The 19,974-nt window shown below is 43.1% G+C and overlaps 1 protein-coding gene across 4 annotated transcripts in view; it reads right to left on the reverse strand.

The window, feature by feature from the left end:
- Positions 1–19,974, reverse strand: part of LOC118785501 (adenosine kinase-like) — a 133,220-nt gene that overhangs the window by 52,045 nt on the left and 61,201 nt on the right. For all 4 annotated transcript variants that reach the window (XM_036540216.1, XM_036540198.1, XM_036540225.1 and 1 more), the window contains one exon: positions 19,831–19,939. In XM_036540216.1, coding sequence (XP_036396109.1) covers positions 19,831–19,939 — 109 coding nt within the window. The remainder of the gene's footprint in view (positions 1–19,830; positions 19,940–19,974) is intronic.

A 19,974-nucleotide genomic window follows, 5' to 3' on the forward strand; every position in this document is an offset into this window, starting at 1 on the left:
CTGCGCCTGGTCCTTCCACACTTTTTCCAGGACTGTGAAATTTAAGTTCCCTCCGCTGCCTCTTAATCCCTGTAAAAGTATTAAATAAGAAAATGCAGCAATTTACTGATCCCCTATCTTCATACACTTTAAATGGCTGAATATTGAGACAGTGCATTTGGAAAAGCAGTACTTAGGCCTCACATATTAGGAATTAACACAATTTAGTTCCAAATCTGTGAAATAGAAGCTGCTCAAAAGGGCCTTTTAGCACTATATTACTATAAATAAATGGATTTATTTGTCCTTTCCATTCCTTGGGTCTTCAACTACGCAATCATTTACATTCTTTCTTGGCCTGGCCAGCCTGCCTGTGATTTTTTCTTATTTTTTGCTTATTTATGCTGTTCACACTGCTATCTTAACCAAAGCACATATGAACAGTTCAGAGGCAAATGACCCATTTAGTGACTAATGAGCAAATTTAATTAACATAACATACCAATTATAATACTAATGGAGTCATATAATGTACTGTGCACAATTGGCAACTTATTTTCATAACAGAAATCAATAACACTGAGCTGGATAATAAGTCATTCTCCAGAGGGGTCATACATGAGTGGAGAACCCAACCTGACTAATAGAACACAAAAGCTTGGGGCAAATGGTCATATCTGTGCTAGGTGTTCATATATAACAGTCTGTACGACGGAATCTAAATTCTCTGGTTCATTTTCAAGATCAATAAGAGACTGAAGTGGCTGACAGGCTGGTAAGAGAGAGCTGATTACATTAATTACACACATGGAATGTGAGACACGGATGATGCTGTTTTCATTTTATAAAGAGCCGGAGGATCTCTGCTCTCTGTTACTCTCTCTGCTCACTACGCTGGTGTCCCATCTGAATGACAAACACTTCCGCTGGATATTTAAAGTCTCCTTGTAACGAACTCTACACTCCAGGAAGCTGCTTTCTGCGAAGCACCTGCCTTCACTCGATCCAAGGCAAAATTCCACCAGACGAAGTGGGAATATGAAATTTTGGTCTACTAACAACAAAAAAAATGTTATTTTCCTCAATCCAGTAATGGCTTTCCATGGGAATAGGAGCTCTTAAAAGAAGAATGCTCCCTCTTGATTTGTACTTCTACCACTTTTAAACAGGCAGTGAATTTCCTGGAGTGATAAGAGCTTAGCCAATGTAATCCTCACAGGCACTTGGCCTTATCTGTCATGCGAGGAACAGAGAAACCTTTCCATTTTCAAAAGGCAACAGTGGCTGAGCGTGGGGGCTGCAGCTGGTGTGGCACTCGACCCGCTGCGAAACAGCACAGCTTCACGTGCGCAGATGCAAATCAAAAGCCCGCAGAAAGAGCAGCGAGACTTGTCTCAACCGGAAATCTCCTGAAGAATATTGATATGACAACGTGAGTGGGGGGTCTGCTCCGAGAGACAACAGCGGCCATGATTGCTGAGCTAACTGGCTTGAAACAGATGCGCCAATGAACGATTGCAGTCGGTCGCACGGATTGGAGCTTTTGCCGGATTGCGTTATGGAGGGGGAGGAGGGGGGTGGGGGTTGGGATGGGGTCTGAAGGGGACACTGTTTGAACAGACATGTTGTAAGTAATGTAAGTAATGTTTTATGGGAAGAGAAATTTTTACCATCCTGACCTATAGCATTAAACATTAACGCAAATGCTGAGAACACGGCTCACGTTGCCATCGTTCATAGCGATGGAGCGGCATTTAAAATCGATGTGAGGGGAACGACAGAGCAAAGGACGTGAGGTCACGTTAAAAGTAGACAGTAGCTTATCTGTTTAAAATAGGACAGCGAGGTGTGCTGACGTGATTAAAAAGTGCAAACTTAACTGAGGTGCACATTTATCTCACAGTGTCAAAATTCTCTTCAGCTTACAAAGACACCAGCACACTGCTTTTGAATGTCAAGAAAAAGGTCTACATTATTGATTGAACTGACAAGAATATACTGCTGGGCAAAAAATAAGTAAATTAAAGAGTATATACAGTTGTTTCCCGGTGTTTCGAGGATTTTTGTTTTTGTTCAAACCAACCCACAGTGTTATGTTATTCCACCTACACCTCCATTGTTGTTCTTTCTTTAACTGGGCATTCACCGGTCATTGTGAGAGAGGTTGTTCCTTACTGCTATGGCTGTGGTTTCTGAGGATCAACTGCTACAAGGGAAGGACCCTGGGAAAGAGCTGCAGCTCTCCACTCTGGACTGGGTGACGAGTCACATGCGGTCCGCATGGCCGCATCTTCAAAGACCGCGCAGAGATGCTCTGCCTGTGTCGGGATGTCTGGCCGACACGTGGGGCCTCGGGCCCTGCCCCTGCGGAAGTCATGCGGATCTCACTCCCGTCGCCTCCAACAGAAAGCGCTGTGTGCTCCACGATCGTCGAAGACCATTTGTGTCAGCGCTGCTGAAAATGGGAAAGGCGCCTAAGCCAGATGCACAGCCGGACTCGCAGTTCGGCTTCACAGTCCCCGGAGTGAACGCACGCCGAGTGCATATCAGCGAGAGGTCAATACCGCAATACACTAGCATGTTTTAGTTAAGTTTCTAAATGTCACCAGAGGACAGTAATGGAACGAAAGGCCATAACACACAAACATGTGAAGAACAGTAATGATACTAAATGCAATAACAACAAGAATGATGCTGCGTGTTGTCTAGGCTATGGGATGTCTTTTAATGCTACCATGATTTTCACAATAAATAAAAAACTCTAAATTCACGGTAACTCATGGTGGAATGGAAGCCAGAGCATGATAGCTTCAAAATGTGATTTAAGAACAGGTCATTCAAGAAAAGAGACCCTAAGGCTAGTCCCCAGGAACCTATGCTTTGAACTTGCCTTTGTGCTATAGGGATGATGCAAGCAAAGATCACTTGCATGACATTGAACAGTTCAGATCAATATCTATACCTCTATCCATATGTTAGCTAACATATATGAAAACTCAACAAAGTGTCTGAGTCACAGACAACTTCTTCATATATTCAAGGAAGGACACAAGCATCAGGTAGTCTGGTCTGAAAAAGAGACTAATACTCCCCCCCCCCCCCCAAAAAAAAAAAAAAAACATCTGTAAGCGTGTGGCTGTAAGAGGGCTAGAAGAAAGCTGCAATTCAAGCAGAGGTACACAGCTATTGCTTCCTGTTTTTTTCTTTTTACAGAGGATTACATCAGAAAAAGTGTCATGCTGGTTTTTCAGAAGAGTATGAGTTCATAAAAAAAAAAAAAATCCCACGAAATGGGATTCACCAGAGTCAATTTAAAGTAAGTTGCATGACACAAGTACTTATCAAATTATCCCAGTAACAAAAGATCTGAATTCAGCCATGTCATATTCCTCTTTACCGTAAGGGTATCATTGGAAGATGGAATCAAATAATGCGAATACAGTTTGTTTCAAACAAGAGCAGGAGGAATGCAAAACTGGTGAAGGTGGGACTTTCTTCTGCAGGGGAGTGCAGTGGAGTTTGGTTGAAGATGGTAAAGTAGATTTACTTAGGCCCCCAGTCACAAAAGTGATTTCTGCTGTCAGCTGTTCATCAACCTTCTATGTCAGTCACAATGAAATGTTGTAACTTCATCTGACATGGTGCACTTGCAAACGATTGCATGTAGACTGCAATGGTTATTTGTTAGAAGAAATGTCAATAGCGATACAGCCCAAACCATAACTGTGAATTTCATTTGTCCAAGCAGATATGCCACAGAGCACATTTCCATAGGAACAAGCACAGACAGTTTTTAGAGGGCCAACACACCACAGAGGGGCTGGTCTGCCTCGTACAGGAGTTTGCTTTAGCACCAGCTTAAAAGACCACATAATTACATCCACCCAATCAAAGGGCAGGTTCTAGTTTGGTAATTCACACAAATGTTGAACAATTTCTCTGTCGATAAACGATTTGATTGCAGAATACAAGCTCTTATTAATGCATGCCGCAGACTCTGGCTGGAAGCTAAATGAAATCAATTTGGCACACTCTCAAATAAGATATCTCTGCCATTTGCATACTGTACCAGCTGTTCTACTATGCTATTTATCCTCAGATGTGGGGTGGGATGGTGGTCCCATGATGTTGTGGGCTATTTTGAGTTTTGTAGCACACAGTTGGTAAACATATATTAATTTTAATGTCAGTCACTTCTGTGCAGGGTTGCTGCTCAATTGTACGGATGAAGGGTGTGGAACACAGGCGTGTGTTCTTGAACTGTATGTACAGACTGGGTCGAGACACCAGCTTGGAGCGCAAACAGGAATACAATAAAGGCTGGAATGCCGCAGGATATACGAGAGACTACACCCCCCTGCAGAATGACTGAGGTCATAGACCTCGATGAACCGAGAACACACACACACAAAAAAAAGAACGCAACTGGGGATTAAGTGACCACACGGAGTAGGATGTCACCGCGTGGCCCATGCAGACCAGGGGAGACGGAGAGAGGGCAGACATCGCTTTGGAATGCGTACAATACAAACAGGGCAGAATCACCTAAACACCAGACTAAACACTGTGGCATTTGGCCTGAGCTTTAACTGAATGATGTTTATATTTGCGGATCATTTGTAAGTTTTGCTGTGTTCGTTGTTGTTCAGAGCACCGCTCCGTTGTACATAATTGATAGGCTGACTACAGGACATGGATATGATATGACAAGCGAATTGGGTGCATAAACTTGAAAAAGAGTTTTGAGTATGCATTTTTCATGTGCTGCAGAGTTCCTGAGTCAGTGTGGCTAGACCCGCTGAGCTTCAGTACTGGAATGAAAAATATCACACGGAAAAATTGAATATATTGTTAAATTAATGTTATAAAGATGTGAATAGGTTTGTAAAAGAAGGAAATAAATGAAAGTGCAAATCGACTGAATGCTCCCTCTTAGCACATTTCCCCATAATGCAGAAGATACGATATGGTAAGATAGTGGCACACATACACCTGACAAGGAATAATAGACTTCAATCTGTTGCTCTGGTGACAGTTTTGTGTGTGTGCAAGGCACCTTGCTCAGGGTACATCTTCCTATTCACAAGCAATTTTCAATCACACGGCTCAGCTGCCCGCCAGATCATCAGAAAGCCCATACTACATAAACTGCTCCAACATCTTACCAAAACCCTACACACATCAATGTACACACACACACACACACACACACACACACATACACATTCATGAAGTCAAAGGTCTGCTGGCTGGCATTTGTACCTGTTGATTTGTTCTGTGGATCCCTATCTCAGTGTTGTCACTGCTTTGCATGTACTGTGTTACCAGCCTATTGGCCACATCGTTGTTGACAATGAGAACTGATTCTCGATTAATTTAATCAGATTAAGTTAAGCCTAAATAAAAGATAGATCCAGCCAATCACAAACACATACCCAAACAGTCCTCATCCAGTCAAATGTCAAACTATGCAGAATAACTGCTAGTGAAATCTCTTAAGATGTAAAAGTGGCCCCGGTAGGCGTGCTTGACAAGGTCTATACGGATGACACACATAGGCTTTCAGGTCCTCAGTGAAGGGGGGAGGGCTGCGCTTGTGGAGTGTTGCCGGGCAGACTTGCTGAGCATCACCACTCGGAACAGGTTTCATCACAGAGGAAATGTTCTGCAATGTTCCTAGTACCTGTGCCCAGCACTCATTTAACCAACCACAGCCCCAACACCACCGTCACCCTTTAATGCCCGCGATACTCCACCTGCAGCGGAACACCTAATCTCAGCCCTTTGATAGCGAAGTCAGGACTTTCCGAATCAAGACCCCTCTACATAATCCTCCCTTATGAATATACATGCATCTTTTTCGGCCTGTCCGTGTTTGCTGTGAGAGAGCCGGGCACTGTCCCCAGGGACGGGCCATCTGTGAACATCCTGACAGTAGCCGCTCTGTCGCTTGGATAGAGCACTCTCCCGGAGTGTCTCATTTGCACATTGTCCACTGCTATTTCACACTGAGAAGACGCTGACAGAGAGGCCACCTGAGATTTATCCTTTCTGAATGTTGGATAAAAAACCTTACTTGAAACACCATTCTTTTGACACACCATCTACTGTCAAGCTTTACTCATGGTGACCAGTGTGCCGTGAAAGTGTAAACAGCTACACACCTCAACGGCCACACACCTCCGTGAAGCATCCATAAGCACTGAGAAGGTCACTCACATGTCATAAAAGCAGCCTCATTAAATAAATAAACTATTATTCTCCAATTATTAAATTAAATATGAAATAAAATATGAAAGGGCAGCCTGACCTCACCATTCATGGATTTAAAATGTGCTGTTTTGAACATTTGCAGCAGGCAGAACTCCTCCCTCCTGGCTTCACTTTCTGTTCTTAAGCCACAGAACCCTACACCCACCCACACTCTCTTTTATTTTACATATATATTGCAGGCCTTCATAGCATTGGTACATTAATATGCATATTAACTGGTTTATTTCATTATTACATTTACTTTATAGTAAAAAAGGTGGTGGTTTTATGTGAGGAACAAATCCCCTTTGCTGATTTATTATTAGTACAGTGCATCATTCAGCTTTCCCTCTTTGTGGGCATCTCTACAACATATCCTCCTGGAATGGAAAGGAGCTCTGGTAGAAGGAAGGCTTCTGACTAACCTCAACAACAATACTCTCACTGTCTCCCATGGAAAGCCCACACACTAAAAGGTTATAAACAGCAATAAGAAACAGCAGACGTTTTTTATAAAGGTTGAGACAGCTTATTTATTATTACTATTATTATTATTAGTATTATTACTATTAAAGCCCCCCCTCCCCCCCAACCTCCCAACCTCATTATTATCGAATCCAGTAAAAGGGTCAAGGAGAACCTTTGCCTTGCGAATTGCAGACAGTTTTTTTCCTGTGTTAGCTTCCCCCGTGCTCTGGTCCCGGAGACCCCATGCAGTCACATATCCTGTTTACTTCCCAGCTTCCCTCTGACTGCTTTTTATACAAAGCGTGGAAATGAAGAAACACTACGAAAAAAAAATAAAACATAAAATAAACAGTTTTTTTTTCCCAACGCCGCGGAGAATGGATTGCTGAAAATGGAAGACAAAATAAAACAATAAGCAATGCATGTTTTCCTTGCTAATTTTCTTAAGTCAAAGAGAGGAGCCAAAAAGATTTCTCAGGCTGAGGGGCAAGGCCCATGGGGACCAGTCTGTCACAGGGACAGTCTGGGGATAGAGTCATAATCAATGTCACCAGACTGGAAACAGCAGGACAAATATCTGTCTGAAGATGTGACACATTATGTCATTTAGTGCAAATTTACACTACTTCTCATTTAATGATGCTACCTTAAGTTCTGATTGGTGACATCCATTGTTAAATAATTACAGTGTCCTTTCTGGAATAGATGGCTCAATAACCCTTTCTATTACACCTGGGGATGAATGAAAAAGCATAGGTTCATTAGGATTGCTACTATGCATGACCATTTACATGTAAATGAAAATAATTTGATTCAACAGCATATTCAAGCATTCATTCTAGATTTATGTCAAAAAACTGAGCAGCAAAATCACATGTAACCATTTTCACGTTTGAGTGCTACATTTTATTGGCTTTTATTTTAGCTGATAATACAAACACTGCTGCTCCCTACTGTTAGTCAATAGATCCATATGTATGTTTATCACATATTTATCGCAAAAGAGGCAAACACTCTACAGATTCGATTGTTCTAAGAGGGTGAGAAATGTATTAATCCATTTATGATGTTTTCACAGGAAGCCCTCTATCTCCCACCCTTAATATTCATACACAGCTGGTGTCAAGTCTAAGCTGCATAATCGTGATAACCCAGACACATTATCTACTTTACAGATGAGAAATCTGTTCTGGTTTCATGGCTTTAGATTAATGCCACAACAGGAAATACTTATGGGGCTGAACTTGCCTGATGCCTTCAAAGCAAAGAGTAAATTTAACCGACTTCCTGAGCTCAAAAGATAAGAAAAGTGAAGAACAGAGCAAAAAAAAAAAAACAACAGCCAAATGATATTTGTCCCAGTGAAGTATTGCTTCCTGAAAAAAAAAGCTTTTGAAAGCTAGCGACTGAATACGGAACACATTATTCCTTTGGAGAGGCCAACTCAGATTATTTGAGCATCTCCAGCATTGTTATACTCAAACACTCAGAGCATCTCTGCATGATAATGTCCCTACTCTGCCTTTACAATAAACTCAAATGGAAAAAAGAGTATTTTTTAGTGCCAAAACATTCACTGCAACATGAGAGGCTTAGCAAATTAAGGCTCTTTTCCCCAATAAAATGTACAACTGTATAACTGAGTGAATAACAAGACACATTGAACATACTTTTTAATTAAAGGGCTGTAATCTTTCATATTCTTGAAAATCAACTGCAGTGCAGAAAATGAATGACATTTCAGCCTTGGGCAGCTGCTCATGCAGGCCTTTACTGCCACTAGCATGACATGAAAGGGTTTTACAGTTTGGGTTCAGATACAAAATAATCCAGTTCTCAGATCTCTGATCAGATTTTCCTGGGCTTAAAAACAATTCATTTCTAATTCCCAGTTCATATATGCTTGCAGATGAAAATAAAATAAAATCATGTGCACTTTGCAGACACGTCTTGCAAATCTAAAATGTGATGGTCAGTTACCCCACTGCCACTGCAATTTCTGTATCATTGATACTACTTTGGATTTTTTTAATGTTTGCATACCTACAGCTTCTCCTTCAATCAATCCCTTTTTAAGGCATGAATTTTATTTTATTTTTTTTTCCACAGCAACAAATCCTTTTTGGCAAATGAAATCAGATAAAGCCTGGTATGAGGCTCCAGCGTCTCTGCAGCTAACAGCTGTGCCTGTTAGAACTTTATATTAACATTCAGAATATAATTATGTCTGCAACCTTGATCCAGCAATATCCTCCGTCAGAGAGTGACTTGAATATTCATGCAGTGGATCTGTGGCGACATGGACGCCAGCCATGGCATCCAACGACTGGAAGTCTGCTGCTAAAGATAAACATGCCTATTAGGAAGTTTCGTGCCTCTTCTTTTGTTTGGGGCAGGAGAGAAAAAAATCACTGCATCGCTATTTCCAAAACAAAAGCAAATCTGAAATCAATTTATTATGAAGAAAATAAGGTCTGATCTGAACTAATTTCACTGTGACACCTACAGTGACAGCAACCAATTTAAAACCCCATATTTACATACAATACTTGAGCAAGATGTGTATGAATTTAGGAGAGAACAATACGCGTGCATGAAAATGTTTTTTATTAATTTATTTGATTTTTCCCCCCCGCTAGCTACGAGGCATGGTTGCCCTTCTTGTGTGGATGAGTCAGCTTACATCTTTCGACAATTGTGAGCCAAAGGCTTTGTCAAAAGGAACCACAGTTATTGTTTTGATTGGACCTTCTTGTCATGTTACCACACAAAATGCTTTCAAATGTGATTGTGCCGCAGCGGCCCGGAATGGAAACACGCACATATAACATCAAAGAGACGTCTGCTTTTATTTACAGGGGACGATGAGCGCTTGGCACTTCCGATTTTGGCTCCGTTCTGCAGCAGAGTGCACAGCTGTACCAGTAATCACAGCGACCGGCCCCATTGGCTGATAAGTGCATTGAGCAGGAGCGTTGGACGCGTGACATTATGAGCTGGCCCGCGAAGCGGGCACGCTTTGCTAATCAAAGGTCCAGGCCCAGAGTGCCTCTCCGCGGAACCAGGACGACTTCGTTCAATGGAAACGCAGCTGCAGCGGCTCCATCCCACCCCTCCCGTGCCCCGGGGACCGAGTGCTGGGACCCGGCCACGAGCGCCAGGGTCTGGCCCAGGAAAATGTGCACGGTTACAATGCAGCACATGAAAAATAAATCACAATGCACTCGTTAGCATCCAGGGTCCAGAGGGAAAACCCTGGGACAAGAGATTTAATGTACTGCTGAAAATGCTCCATTTGCCAGAGGTACCAGAGTGCATTATAGTGGGCTGCAATGTCACTTGTGCTTCTTATTTCAAAAACAGGTTTAAAGCTTCACATTGTACATTTGTCAAATACCAGATCAATACATCCTGCATGCACACACAACTGAATTTATGAAAACAAATCCATAAACACTGCCAGTGAGAGGGTAACTTATCAAACATTAAATGGAAGAAAGACCATTTCCAAAAACTCTGGGGTAGTCACAGTACTTCCATAGTATGTATAAACACAGTCTGTTGGATATCATAACAAAAACTGACCTAAAAACATCCAAAAGGCATTTTTCCTTCCAGTCAAGTAAGTGAACTAAGTCCATAAAGCATTTGTCTGCATTTAGTTCAGCCTGGCAGTTGAGTGCAGATCGCTGCCAAGCAAACATGGGACGGAAATGCACACATGTGCAAATAATTATCGATCAACAAATTTCAACAACGAGAAAGGAGCAATCATTCAGAGATGTTCAAACCTGTTCTCTGAGAATTCAACCCAGCATCTGTTCCAACAAACTCACATCTGTAGCCTGTTATTCTGCCTAAAAGTTAAATGTCCAACTATATCGCATCATTGATAACTTATTAATGTCCGGGCCTAAGAGACAATCATACTTGGGAGGTTTTTCACTGACCACTGAATTTTTGTTTAAAACATCAATCACCCAGCAAACTATGGTGTGCAGATGTGTTGAGCGTTTGTTTATAAATACACTAGCAAGCACTTTTAGGCAGAAGAAGCTCAAATATGTTTACAATAAATTAGATGAATTCAGGATGAAATAAATATATACTGAATACTGATTAACGTGCATTTGTGATTCTTTGAACAATGTTTTGGCAGTCAAGAAAAAGTCACAAGGAGTAATGGGTTTGTAAGTGAGTTTGTTGAGATACAGTATATTTACAGACCTATCCCTTTCCCCAGAAATGATTAATCTATAACCTATTCTACATAAATATTATCACATTATTTACAGTCTATAATAGTCTTATACCTAATGAAATATGTCTAACCATGTTTTCACTGTGAACATAGCTTCCTAAATCTCACTCCTTGTGTCTTATATATGTGATTAAAGCAATTTATACCCTCCAAGACATTTACCAATGCATTGCTGCGTACTGAAGAACCAATGAAAACACTATTCCCATTTTAAATGCTGAGGCTTGCAGTAACCACAAATACTGAACCCACGAACCAAAGTCCCGAGTGTCCCTTGCAAGCATGTCTATTGAAAAGATTACTTGCAAACAAAATTTCAGGGCAGCTAAAGGAATAGGTTGGGGGGTGTGCACAAATTCTTTAGGAAATAACAGTCATGACCACAGGTTTTTGACAGCTTCTTGTTTAGGGTCCATAAACAGTCAGGACCCCATCCTTATCAACAAACTACTATGTTAACATGCCTTGAATAGAAAAGGCATTAAGTACAATAAAATTTGAACTTGTAACCTCAGCAGGTCTGAATCTTGGGTGGCACACTTCCATTTTACCCTTAAGCGAAGAAAGGGAAAAAAAGCCAAGTTACTTCAGCCAATAGTAACTCCAGCTGTACAAGTGAACATATAAAATGTAAGCTATGCATATCCCCCTGGGTAAGCTTGTCTGCAAAGAAAATAAATAATGTACACTAAGTTTCAGGTTTTTTTTTCCTCACTGTTACAGACAAACCTGTTTGTCTGCTTGTAAAATAATATTGTAAAAAAGTGTACAATGATGTTTAAAAAAAAAACAGTCAAGGGCACTGGTACAATAATACTGACCACAGACTGGAGAACTGCCAGCTTCTAATCTTGCCTGCAGCAAATTGCTCAGACTAAAGCAATTATTTCATGTTGTAATGTTCAAATTAAGGAAACGCTGACTTATTACCTCAAAATAACACTGCAGGTTTCTACTTGCTCAAAGAAGCATAAAAAATGTTGGGGTGTACATGCGCAGAAGAGACAGCTGAACTATAATAAATAGCACTATTGGTGCAATGCAACTGAGACTCTCTCTGAGCATTGTGGTATTAGCATTGTACCATACAAATACCCTTGGCATTGCAGCTCACATATGAATCCCACTAAGAGGGCTTAATAACTGTACCAGGCCTGACAGATGAGAGGGGGGGGCACCCCTACCCCCCTGCCCCCCCGCGGTGCCCTAACCTGTCACGTGAATTCTATACTCTGAGGCTCCTCGCTGGCAGGCCCCATTCACTCCGTGAGCGCCGCTCCGGTGTCCCGCTGGTGCTGAGAGTCACACCGAGGCATGCCACGTGACTCCACTCATGTCAGCTAATGATGGTTCAATTAGGCAGATAAACATCTACAGCTCTCAGCTGAATAAACCGCCACCTATCTTGCTGTGCTACAAATGCATTTTTGATATTCCAGAAATTAGGCAAAGACAGCGAGATACCACATAGCTCGCTGGCATCGCTGACTTCTGTTTGGACTGAAATGCTCTCATTAGAGGGAAACAAAACAGACTAATAGTTAAGATGCAACGTGCATGTAATTGTGCAATTAAGGATTTATTTTCATTAGATGGTGGATTGCAATTATAGATTGCTATCTGATAAGACATTGTTGTTCAGAAAAATACACAGAATTTCAATATAATAAGGCAGATAACACTCCTCTGTGATACGAACATCGCCTCTGACTTGGAAAGGCTATTTAATACAGCAGGTACACTGGTGATCGGCAAGACTTGAGAATGAACATTTTTAGACCTTGCGCAGAATCCTGGTATTTGCAGGGCACCACGGCATGATCATTCCCACATCCAACGTTGTGAAAAAGCGAAGTCTAATCCCCCGGAGGACGAATTCTAATCAAGATGAAATGCATTTACAAATCTGTTTAATAAGGCTTGCCAGAAGTGAAACTTGGCATGTCAATACGGTGGGATTAAATTTCATCAGCAACCGACACTGTAACCAATCGCCTGCAGACAGAGCGCGCCTGCCAGCCTCCCCTCTTCCCTGACTGCATCTGCATTGTGTGATCCCTATCCACACAGGGAAGGACAGGGAGGAGCGCGGCGGCTGACGCCGGATCCCCGCTCAAGGTCAGCAGGAGGACAGACGGGGACAGTGTCTTTGCAGAGGGTGTGTGTGTGTGTGTGTGGGGGGGGGGGGGAGAATGGAGCCGCAGTCACCTCTGTTCAATCAGCAGCTCGCTTGCAAATGAGGTGTCAGTTGTTGGTGTGGAATGCCTCTCCCTTTTGTTGGCAGTAAATTCAGGAGCCTGGCAGGGCTGAACGAGCTGTGTGCCACTTCAGGGTGCAGGCTTACATGCTGTTTGTGGTGCCAGTTAGCGCTGTGCCACCCCCACCCACACCCCCCCTCCTTTTTTTTTTTTCTTCTGTGCTCCTATTATGCTACAGTAGCTGAGCCTAACCCAGATTCGCCTGCAGTGGAGACTACAACAATACAACACCTGTTTTAGCAAATCTGCAATGAACACCGATGATAAACCAGAGGGGCAACCTAATTTGCCTGGCAGCAAATATTCTACAAGCTGAACACCATCAATGATGAAATTGAGAGACTGAGCCTTTAAATACAGACACTATGACATCTGACTGGTTTTTAGACTGACTGCTGAGTGAAATCATGGTAGAGTAGTGCAGACACCAAACATGCTGTCCAAGGGCAGGCCGAGGGCAACAGTGGTGGGCAAATGGTGGGTATAGTTCAGATGCCCCGAGACCTCGATTTCTGGGGTTGAGCTCCTTGTAGTGTATAGTATTCCTTGTACTTGAGCTCCTCTGTACTGTCTTCAGGTTTATTGACATTAGTAAATGCTGCAGTAGTAAAATCCTCTGAGGCAGCATTGTTAAGGCAAAAAAGGTTTTCATGAACATACAGGATGCACAAGAAGCTCTACCGTAGGCAGTGGCTTTCTTTTTTAAAAAAAAAAAAAAAGCATAACCTCAGCAACAAGAAATGTCACATGATTACTGTACAGCAAAAGACTATGAATAGCTAGATAATTGCTAGCAGGTGACCGGGAGCTAATTTTTTAGCTAAGTAGTTAGCAGCTGTGCAGGTTGCTGGGTGTTTACAACTGAAACAGATGTGGGTCAGAAAAGGGGTAGACCTCTAATGTCATTCCATAGCTAAGTGAACCTCAAGGTAATACAGAAAAGGCAGTTTTTTTTTTTTCTTATATTGGACCACACCTACTCGAGCCCACAGTGGCTGGTGGAAAGGGCCTATATCACTGTTGAATGGATGTAAGTGTGTTAGGAGAAACAGGCCAAATACAGTGGGCATAAATACAGTGGGTAAAGAGTAGTGGTCTGACCAGATGATGGGCACAACTGAATATGTTGTGTTGAGAGCTTCAGGATATCTTACTGGTGCGGGATTGGATATAGTGTATTAAGAGGGCTGAGGCGACTGAATGGGGTGTGTAATTGGCCGCATTGTGTTGAGAGCACCAGGCTAACTGAATGGCGTGCTCAACTGGATATAGCATGTTAAGAGCACCGGGACGTCCTCACAGAGCAGGCCTCCACCGGGGTGGGGCTGTCGCGCGTAAAGGAGCACGTGGCTAATGAGCAGAGAAACACACATTTCACAGGTCACACTTCCTTTCACAGCTCACTCCGGTGCTGCCAGGTCCTCATTGGACGAGTAATCGATTCAGTGGAGCTGGCACATACTCGCAAGTGTCAAAAGCTCTTCTTTATATCCTCAGGTCTTTCTAGGCCATCTGCAATGGGGCGTTCTGAAGCATTTCACAGTTCTTTGTTTAATTCTGTTCTTTTCTTCCATCACCTCCTTTCTTAAACACCTTCTCCCAGACTCCCGCCTGCCCTTCAGTTCACACATCTGAAAAGAGGATGCTGCCATTTTGAGAGCTTTCTTTTACTCTGTCAAATCTGTGAGGGTTAAATCGGTCACTCTGTTTGCCAGAGCTAGGAAAGATCGTGGCACAATAGGTTAATTCAAAGTGGCATCATAGAAAATGCATCTGTCAGAGGAGATCAAATTACAGGGCAAACTCTGCTCAGTAGTTAGAAAAACAAGCCTGCAGTACACTGCAGTTTCTGTGTGTGCGTGTCTGAAGAGGGGGGAAGGGAGGGCCAGCACACAGACACACACACACACACACACACACACACACACACACAAACAACCTTCCAATTAGAGTCAGTCATCTTAGCTGCCATTTCAGAATATGATACCCCCCCCAGCCAGAAAAAACACATACACATACACATTCTGTCATTAAAATCAGCTCTGCAAATGGTGTAATTTAAAAAAAAAGCACCACAACAGCATTTGTAGTTAAAGAAATTCAGCCTCTTCTTTCTCTCCTATTTTTTTTTTCTTTTTTTTGCTCCCTCTTGTTATTGCTCGCCGTGTGATGATTTGCCTCAGGACCCTGATTTCCTAGCAACAGCCTGCCACCAAACATTTGGCAGAAGTTCAACATTCTCTTTGTGAAAAATGGCACTGCTGCTTCCCTGCTCTGCGCCTGCTGCTGTCTCTGCTGCTGGAGGATGAGCAAGATTGGCTGTGCGAGCGCTCTAACACTTCTGTTTTCATCCAATCACACCATATAGTCGCAGGCACCTTGAGAGCCGCCGCCAAGCACCATCCATCACTGCTTTAACGCACTTCTCCCCTCTAATCTGATTTACAGATTACAGCACAACAAGCACGCGCACACCTCGTAACGTTTGTTTAATGAAAATCAACAACGCAAATTGATACATCACCGCATTACAATAAAAGAATCCTCAGGACACCTGGTGAATCGCGCTTTAAATTGGGGACGTTTGAGTGCTCTTGACAAGGTTAATGGAGATTACTGTTAGAAGAGGCATTTGCAAACGTTGGTCTAGACATGCCACAGTATATTAAGTGCAAATGGCCGTGGCAGTATATCTGGTTAAGTAGTCTATCAGAGAGCACGGCGGCGCTAAAGAGAATGATCCTGGGCATTGGCAGGGGCCGGGTGGAGGGAGGGAGGCGTGCCTCGTGTTGAGATTCTGAGCACTGACAAAAACCGACAGTAACCATCTCCGTGCGGCTGAACGGGCTTCAACATAGCTGATCGGATGCGGGCGAAATCGCGGCCAATTTGCAGCGGATCTGTCGCGTATGCTAATGAGAAGCAGAGTCTGAACCGAGACCACCCGCACTCAAAAGAACAAAAACACTCCACAGCATCGCAGCTCTCCTGCTTTCAGGCTGCGCCTCTTTCACTGTGAGCCACTCCGACTGTGTCCTCTTCATTATGAGCCACTCACACTGTGTGCCTTTAACCGCGAGGCACTCAGACTGTGTCCCGTATAGACGCGAAACACAGACACTGTGTCCCTTTAGCCGCGAGGCACTCAGACTGTGTCCCGTATAGACGAGAAACACAGACACTGTGTCCCTTTAGCCGCGAGGCACTCAGACTGTGTCCCGTATAGACGAGAAACACAGACACTGTGTCCCTTTAGCCGCGAGGCACTCAGACTGTGTCCCGTATAGATGCAAAACACACTGTGTCCCTTTAGCCGCAAGGCACTCAGACTGTGTCCCGTATAGACGCAAAACACAGACACTGTGTCCCTTTAGCCGCGAGGCACTCAGACTGTGTCCCGTATAGACGAGAAACACAGACACTGTGTCCCTTTAGCCGCGAGGCACTCAGACTGTGTCCCGTATAGATGCAAAACACACTGTGTCCCTTTAGCCGCAAGGCACTCAGACTGTGTCCCGTATAGACGCAAAACACAGACACTGTGTCCCTTTAGCCGCGAGGCACTCACACTGTGTCCCTATATCTGCAAGACACTCAAGACTGTGTCCCTACATCTGCAAGACACTCAGACTTGATCTGTTTCTCTATGAGTTTGTTCTCTGAAACTATGGCCTATTAACTGTGAATCGGTACTCTCAGACCGTGTCCCCTTCACTTTGACCATCAGACCTGTGTTCTTACATTCTTTCTTTCTGAATCAGTACTATCAGACTGTGTCAGTGTCAGTGTGCAACACATATATTCACCCTACACAGATATCTCTTCCGAACAAAGTCAAGAAAACAAGGAAATCTGCCTGTTTCAAATACTTTTAGACTTCGGCCTGTATCTGAGTGGCTGTATTGCTAGGTGGTGCTTGTACCCACAAGATTGTGAGTTCAAATCCCAGTTGGGGCACTGCAGATATACCCTTGAGAAAACTGAGTAGCATGGATTGCTGTGGTTAGTAACCAGCTAAATAAATGCATAACGTGTAAAAAACTGAAAGCAATGCTAGTCGCCCTGGGACAGGCTGCATGCTTAGCCAATAAATAATAGGAACGCACTTCTTCACATACTATTTATCGTAGAGATTAGTTCACTGCGAGTGTTACTCTGGTAGTAAATTCAGCCATTTTTCTTGAAAGTAGAAAAGAGGACACAGATTAATTAACCATACAGAATTATTTCCACAAGAGATGGTGCACTAAATATACACATTTTCCGTTTCCATTCATAATTTAGATAAATACTGTTGCATTTAATGGACATAACCCACTGATTTTAATCAAAGACATTTTCAAAGCTATACTCTCTGAGGACGGGAACCCATTAACAATGGGCTGAAGACAGTTGATAAACTTGCCAATGGTTTGGAGGACACACTGAACAGAAACCATGTAAGTTAGAACCGGGACAATTAGCCCTTACGTCACCCAACCCTAGACATGACTGAAACACAAGCTGCTGGCCATTGTCCGGACAGTAAGACCAAATGCTAATGTCAAATTCATGAACTGCATGGCAGGGGAATGCCTAACAATTTTAGGGATATCATCTTAACACGGGATCATTTTCACAAACAGGAGCGTGTAGACGGGCTGATCCGGCAGATTTAAATCCGATCTCTGTGGAATGGGAGCAGGGGAGAGCTGGCTGCATCGCCCTGCTCTGCTGAAGCGTTTGTTTGACAGTTGTGAATTTGTGGATTTGAGGTTGGCAGGGGAATCGATAGGAGCCGCGCCGAGGCTCCGAGCAGCACGCTGGAGGGGGGCCGCGCGGAACGCCGGAGCTGTGGCCCAACAGCTGAGAGGAATAACTGGATTTTCAATGAACTCGCTGGCTGGGTAATCAATTTTCACACTTCTGCAGCAGCTGTATGCTCGCTCCAGCGGAACCTGCCGCGGAAGAGAGTCCGGGACACAGACGGTCTAAATGCATTAAACATGTTTGTGTACTGGATATATTACATGTGTCTGGAGAGTGTTATCATAGCGCTTTTCAAACCTGTAGAAAAACAAGCTGGAAGGCAGGGAGCTAATTGCCCAAACCTCAAGTAGAAAGGTTCAACTGCAGCATTAGCTACCCCTTCACAGCTGCGCTTGGCCTCTAGACCACTTGCTCACTCTATCCTTCAGCTTCACTTTTTTTTGGCAAAACAACTCAAGCAAATGATGACAAGAATTTCAATAAACATTGGAATGCCTGGTCTTCTCTGGGTTTCAAAAGATCATTTCTCAGCTAAAGGACATATCTGGGGGATAAATAAAACCTTCAAATTATTGAAAAAAATCAGGTTTTCAGATGCTCTGAATGCCATGAGAAACATCAAATACTAGCCATCACAAAGAGAAAAATAGCCCACAGGACAGCGCTCAGTGAAACATTTCCAATGAATCTGGCTAGGTTAACATGAGGTGTAAAGGAGGAAAAATAGATACACGTCTGTGTGAATTTATTTCAATTTGTTTCTTAAAGCCTTGATGATGTCGACATGTACAAAGTGATTCGATAAAAACACACACACAGAAAGAAAAATGTAAATCAGTTGATTTGTACTGTGTGCACTGACTGACTTTTCAGAGAGAAACATGGGGGTGTTGAATGAAACAAAACCAAAAAGCATTTAACCATATTTTTTAAAAAAGGACCATATCAATTCAAACACGGCCCACGCCAAGTGACAAAACACCCGCTCACCCCTAGGGCAGCCTTCCCTCCTTTCAGCACATATAAGCACCCTGAGGGAAACTTAAACTAGCGGTAGAAACTCTTCATCGTCTTGTGGGTCAAAGTTTTGCGTCTGCCTGATCTTCTGCTGTGCAGTTGTAAAACACCTCCCCCAAGTACACTGCATGATCAGCAAAAGTCACCAAATTTCAGAGCACTTCTGAATGGAGCATTTTAGAGTTATGAATGGTGGGGTCAGATCTATAGTTTGAATGTACTGCACAGGGATAGCTGTGCCTTTGTCACTGGACGTGCTGTAGAGTCCTTGAAATCGACCTAAACCGACCTTTCAGCGAGACACGTTACAGTCTCAGACCACGATCAAAACAGCAGACGACAATCCAGGAACTTCTCTGCTCGTGTCATTATTCATCATATTCTTCACACACGTCGAGTTCAGAGCAACTAGGTGTATTCTCTCTAATCAACACAACAGGTCTAAAACATTAAATAAGGGATCTGTGCCAAGGATCTGTGCAGCATACAGAATGTTGAAGGGAATTACATGACTACAGCACATTATGTGTGAGCAGGTGTGTGTGTGTGTGTGTGTGTGTGTGTGTGTGTGTAGGTGGGGTCCTTGCACTTGGTGATGTAGGCTTGTCTTATCGTTCAAGATCACCAAGATCTTCAAACAATGATTAATCACTTGTAAGTCAAAGTCAAACAATTGCTACAATAGGCAACTTTGTGATGTTTGCAATGACACATTTGCGTATTAGCAGTCTGCCCCTGCTACACACACACACACGCGCACGCACACACACGCACACACACATACACATAGTGTATACATACATACATATATACACACATATCGTAGTATGACTGGAGAGTACTTACTGCGATGTAATAGACTTTGGCTTTTTCCACCAGCTCCCAGTTGGCATCCAGGTCTAGATGCTTTTCTTTGTTGTAACAATTTGCTGCTGCCAGATTAGCAACAAGGGACCTAGAATGACAGACATGGCTCTAATCAATCCTGTG

Source organism: Megalops cyprinoides, chromosome 1 (assembly GCF_013368585.1).
Source record: "Megalops cyprinoides isolate fMegCyp1 chromosome 1, fMegCyp1.pri, whole genome shotgun sequence".
Lineage (NCBI taxonomy): Eukaryota > Metazoa > Chordata > Actinopteri > Elopiformes > Megalopidae > Megalops > Megalops cyprinoides.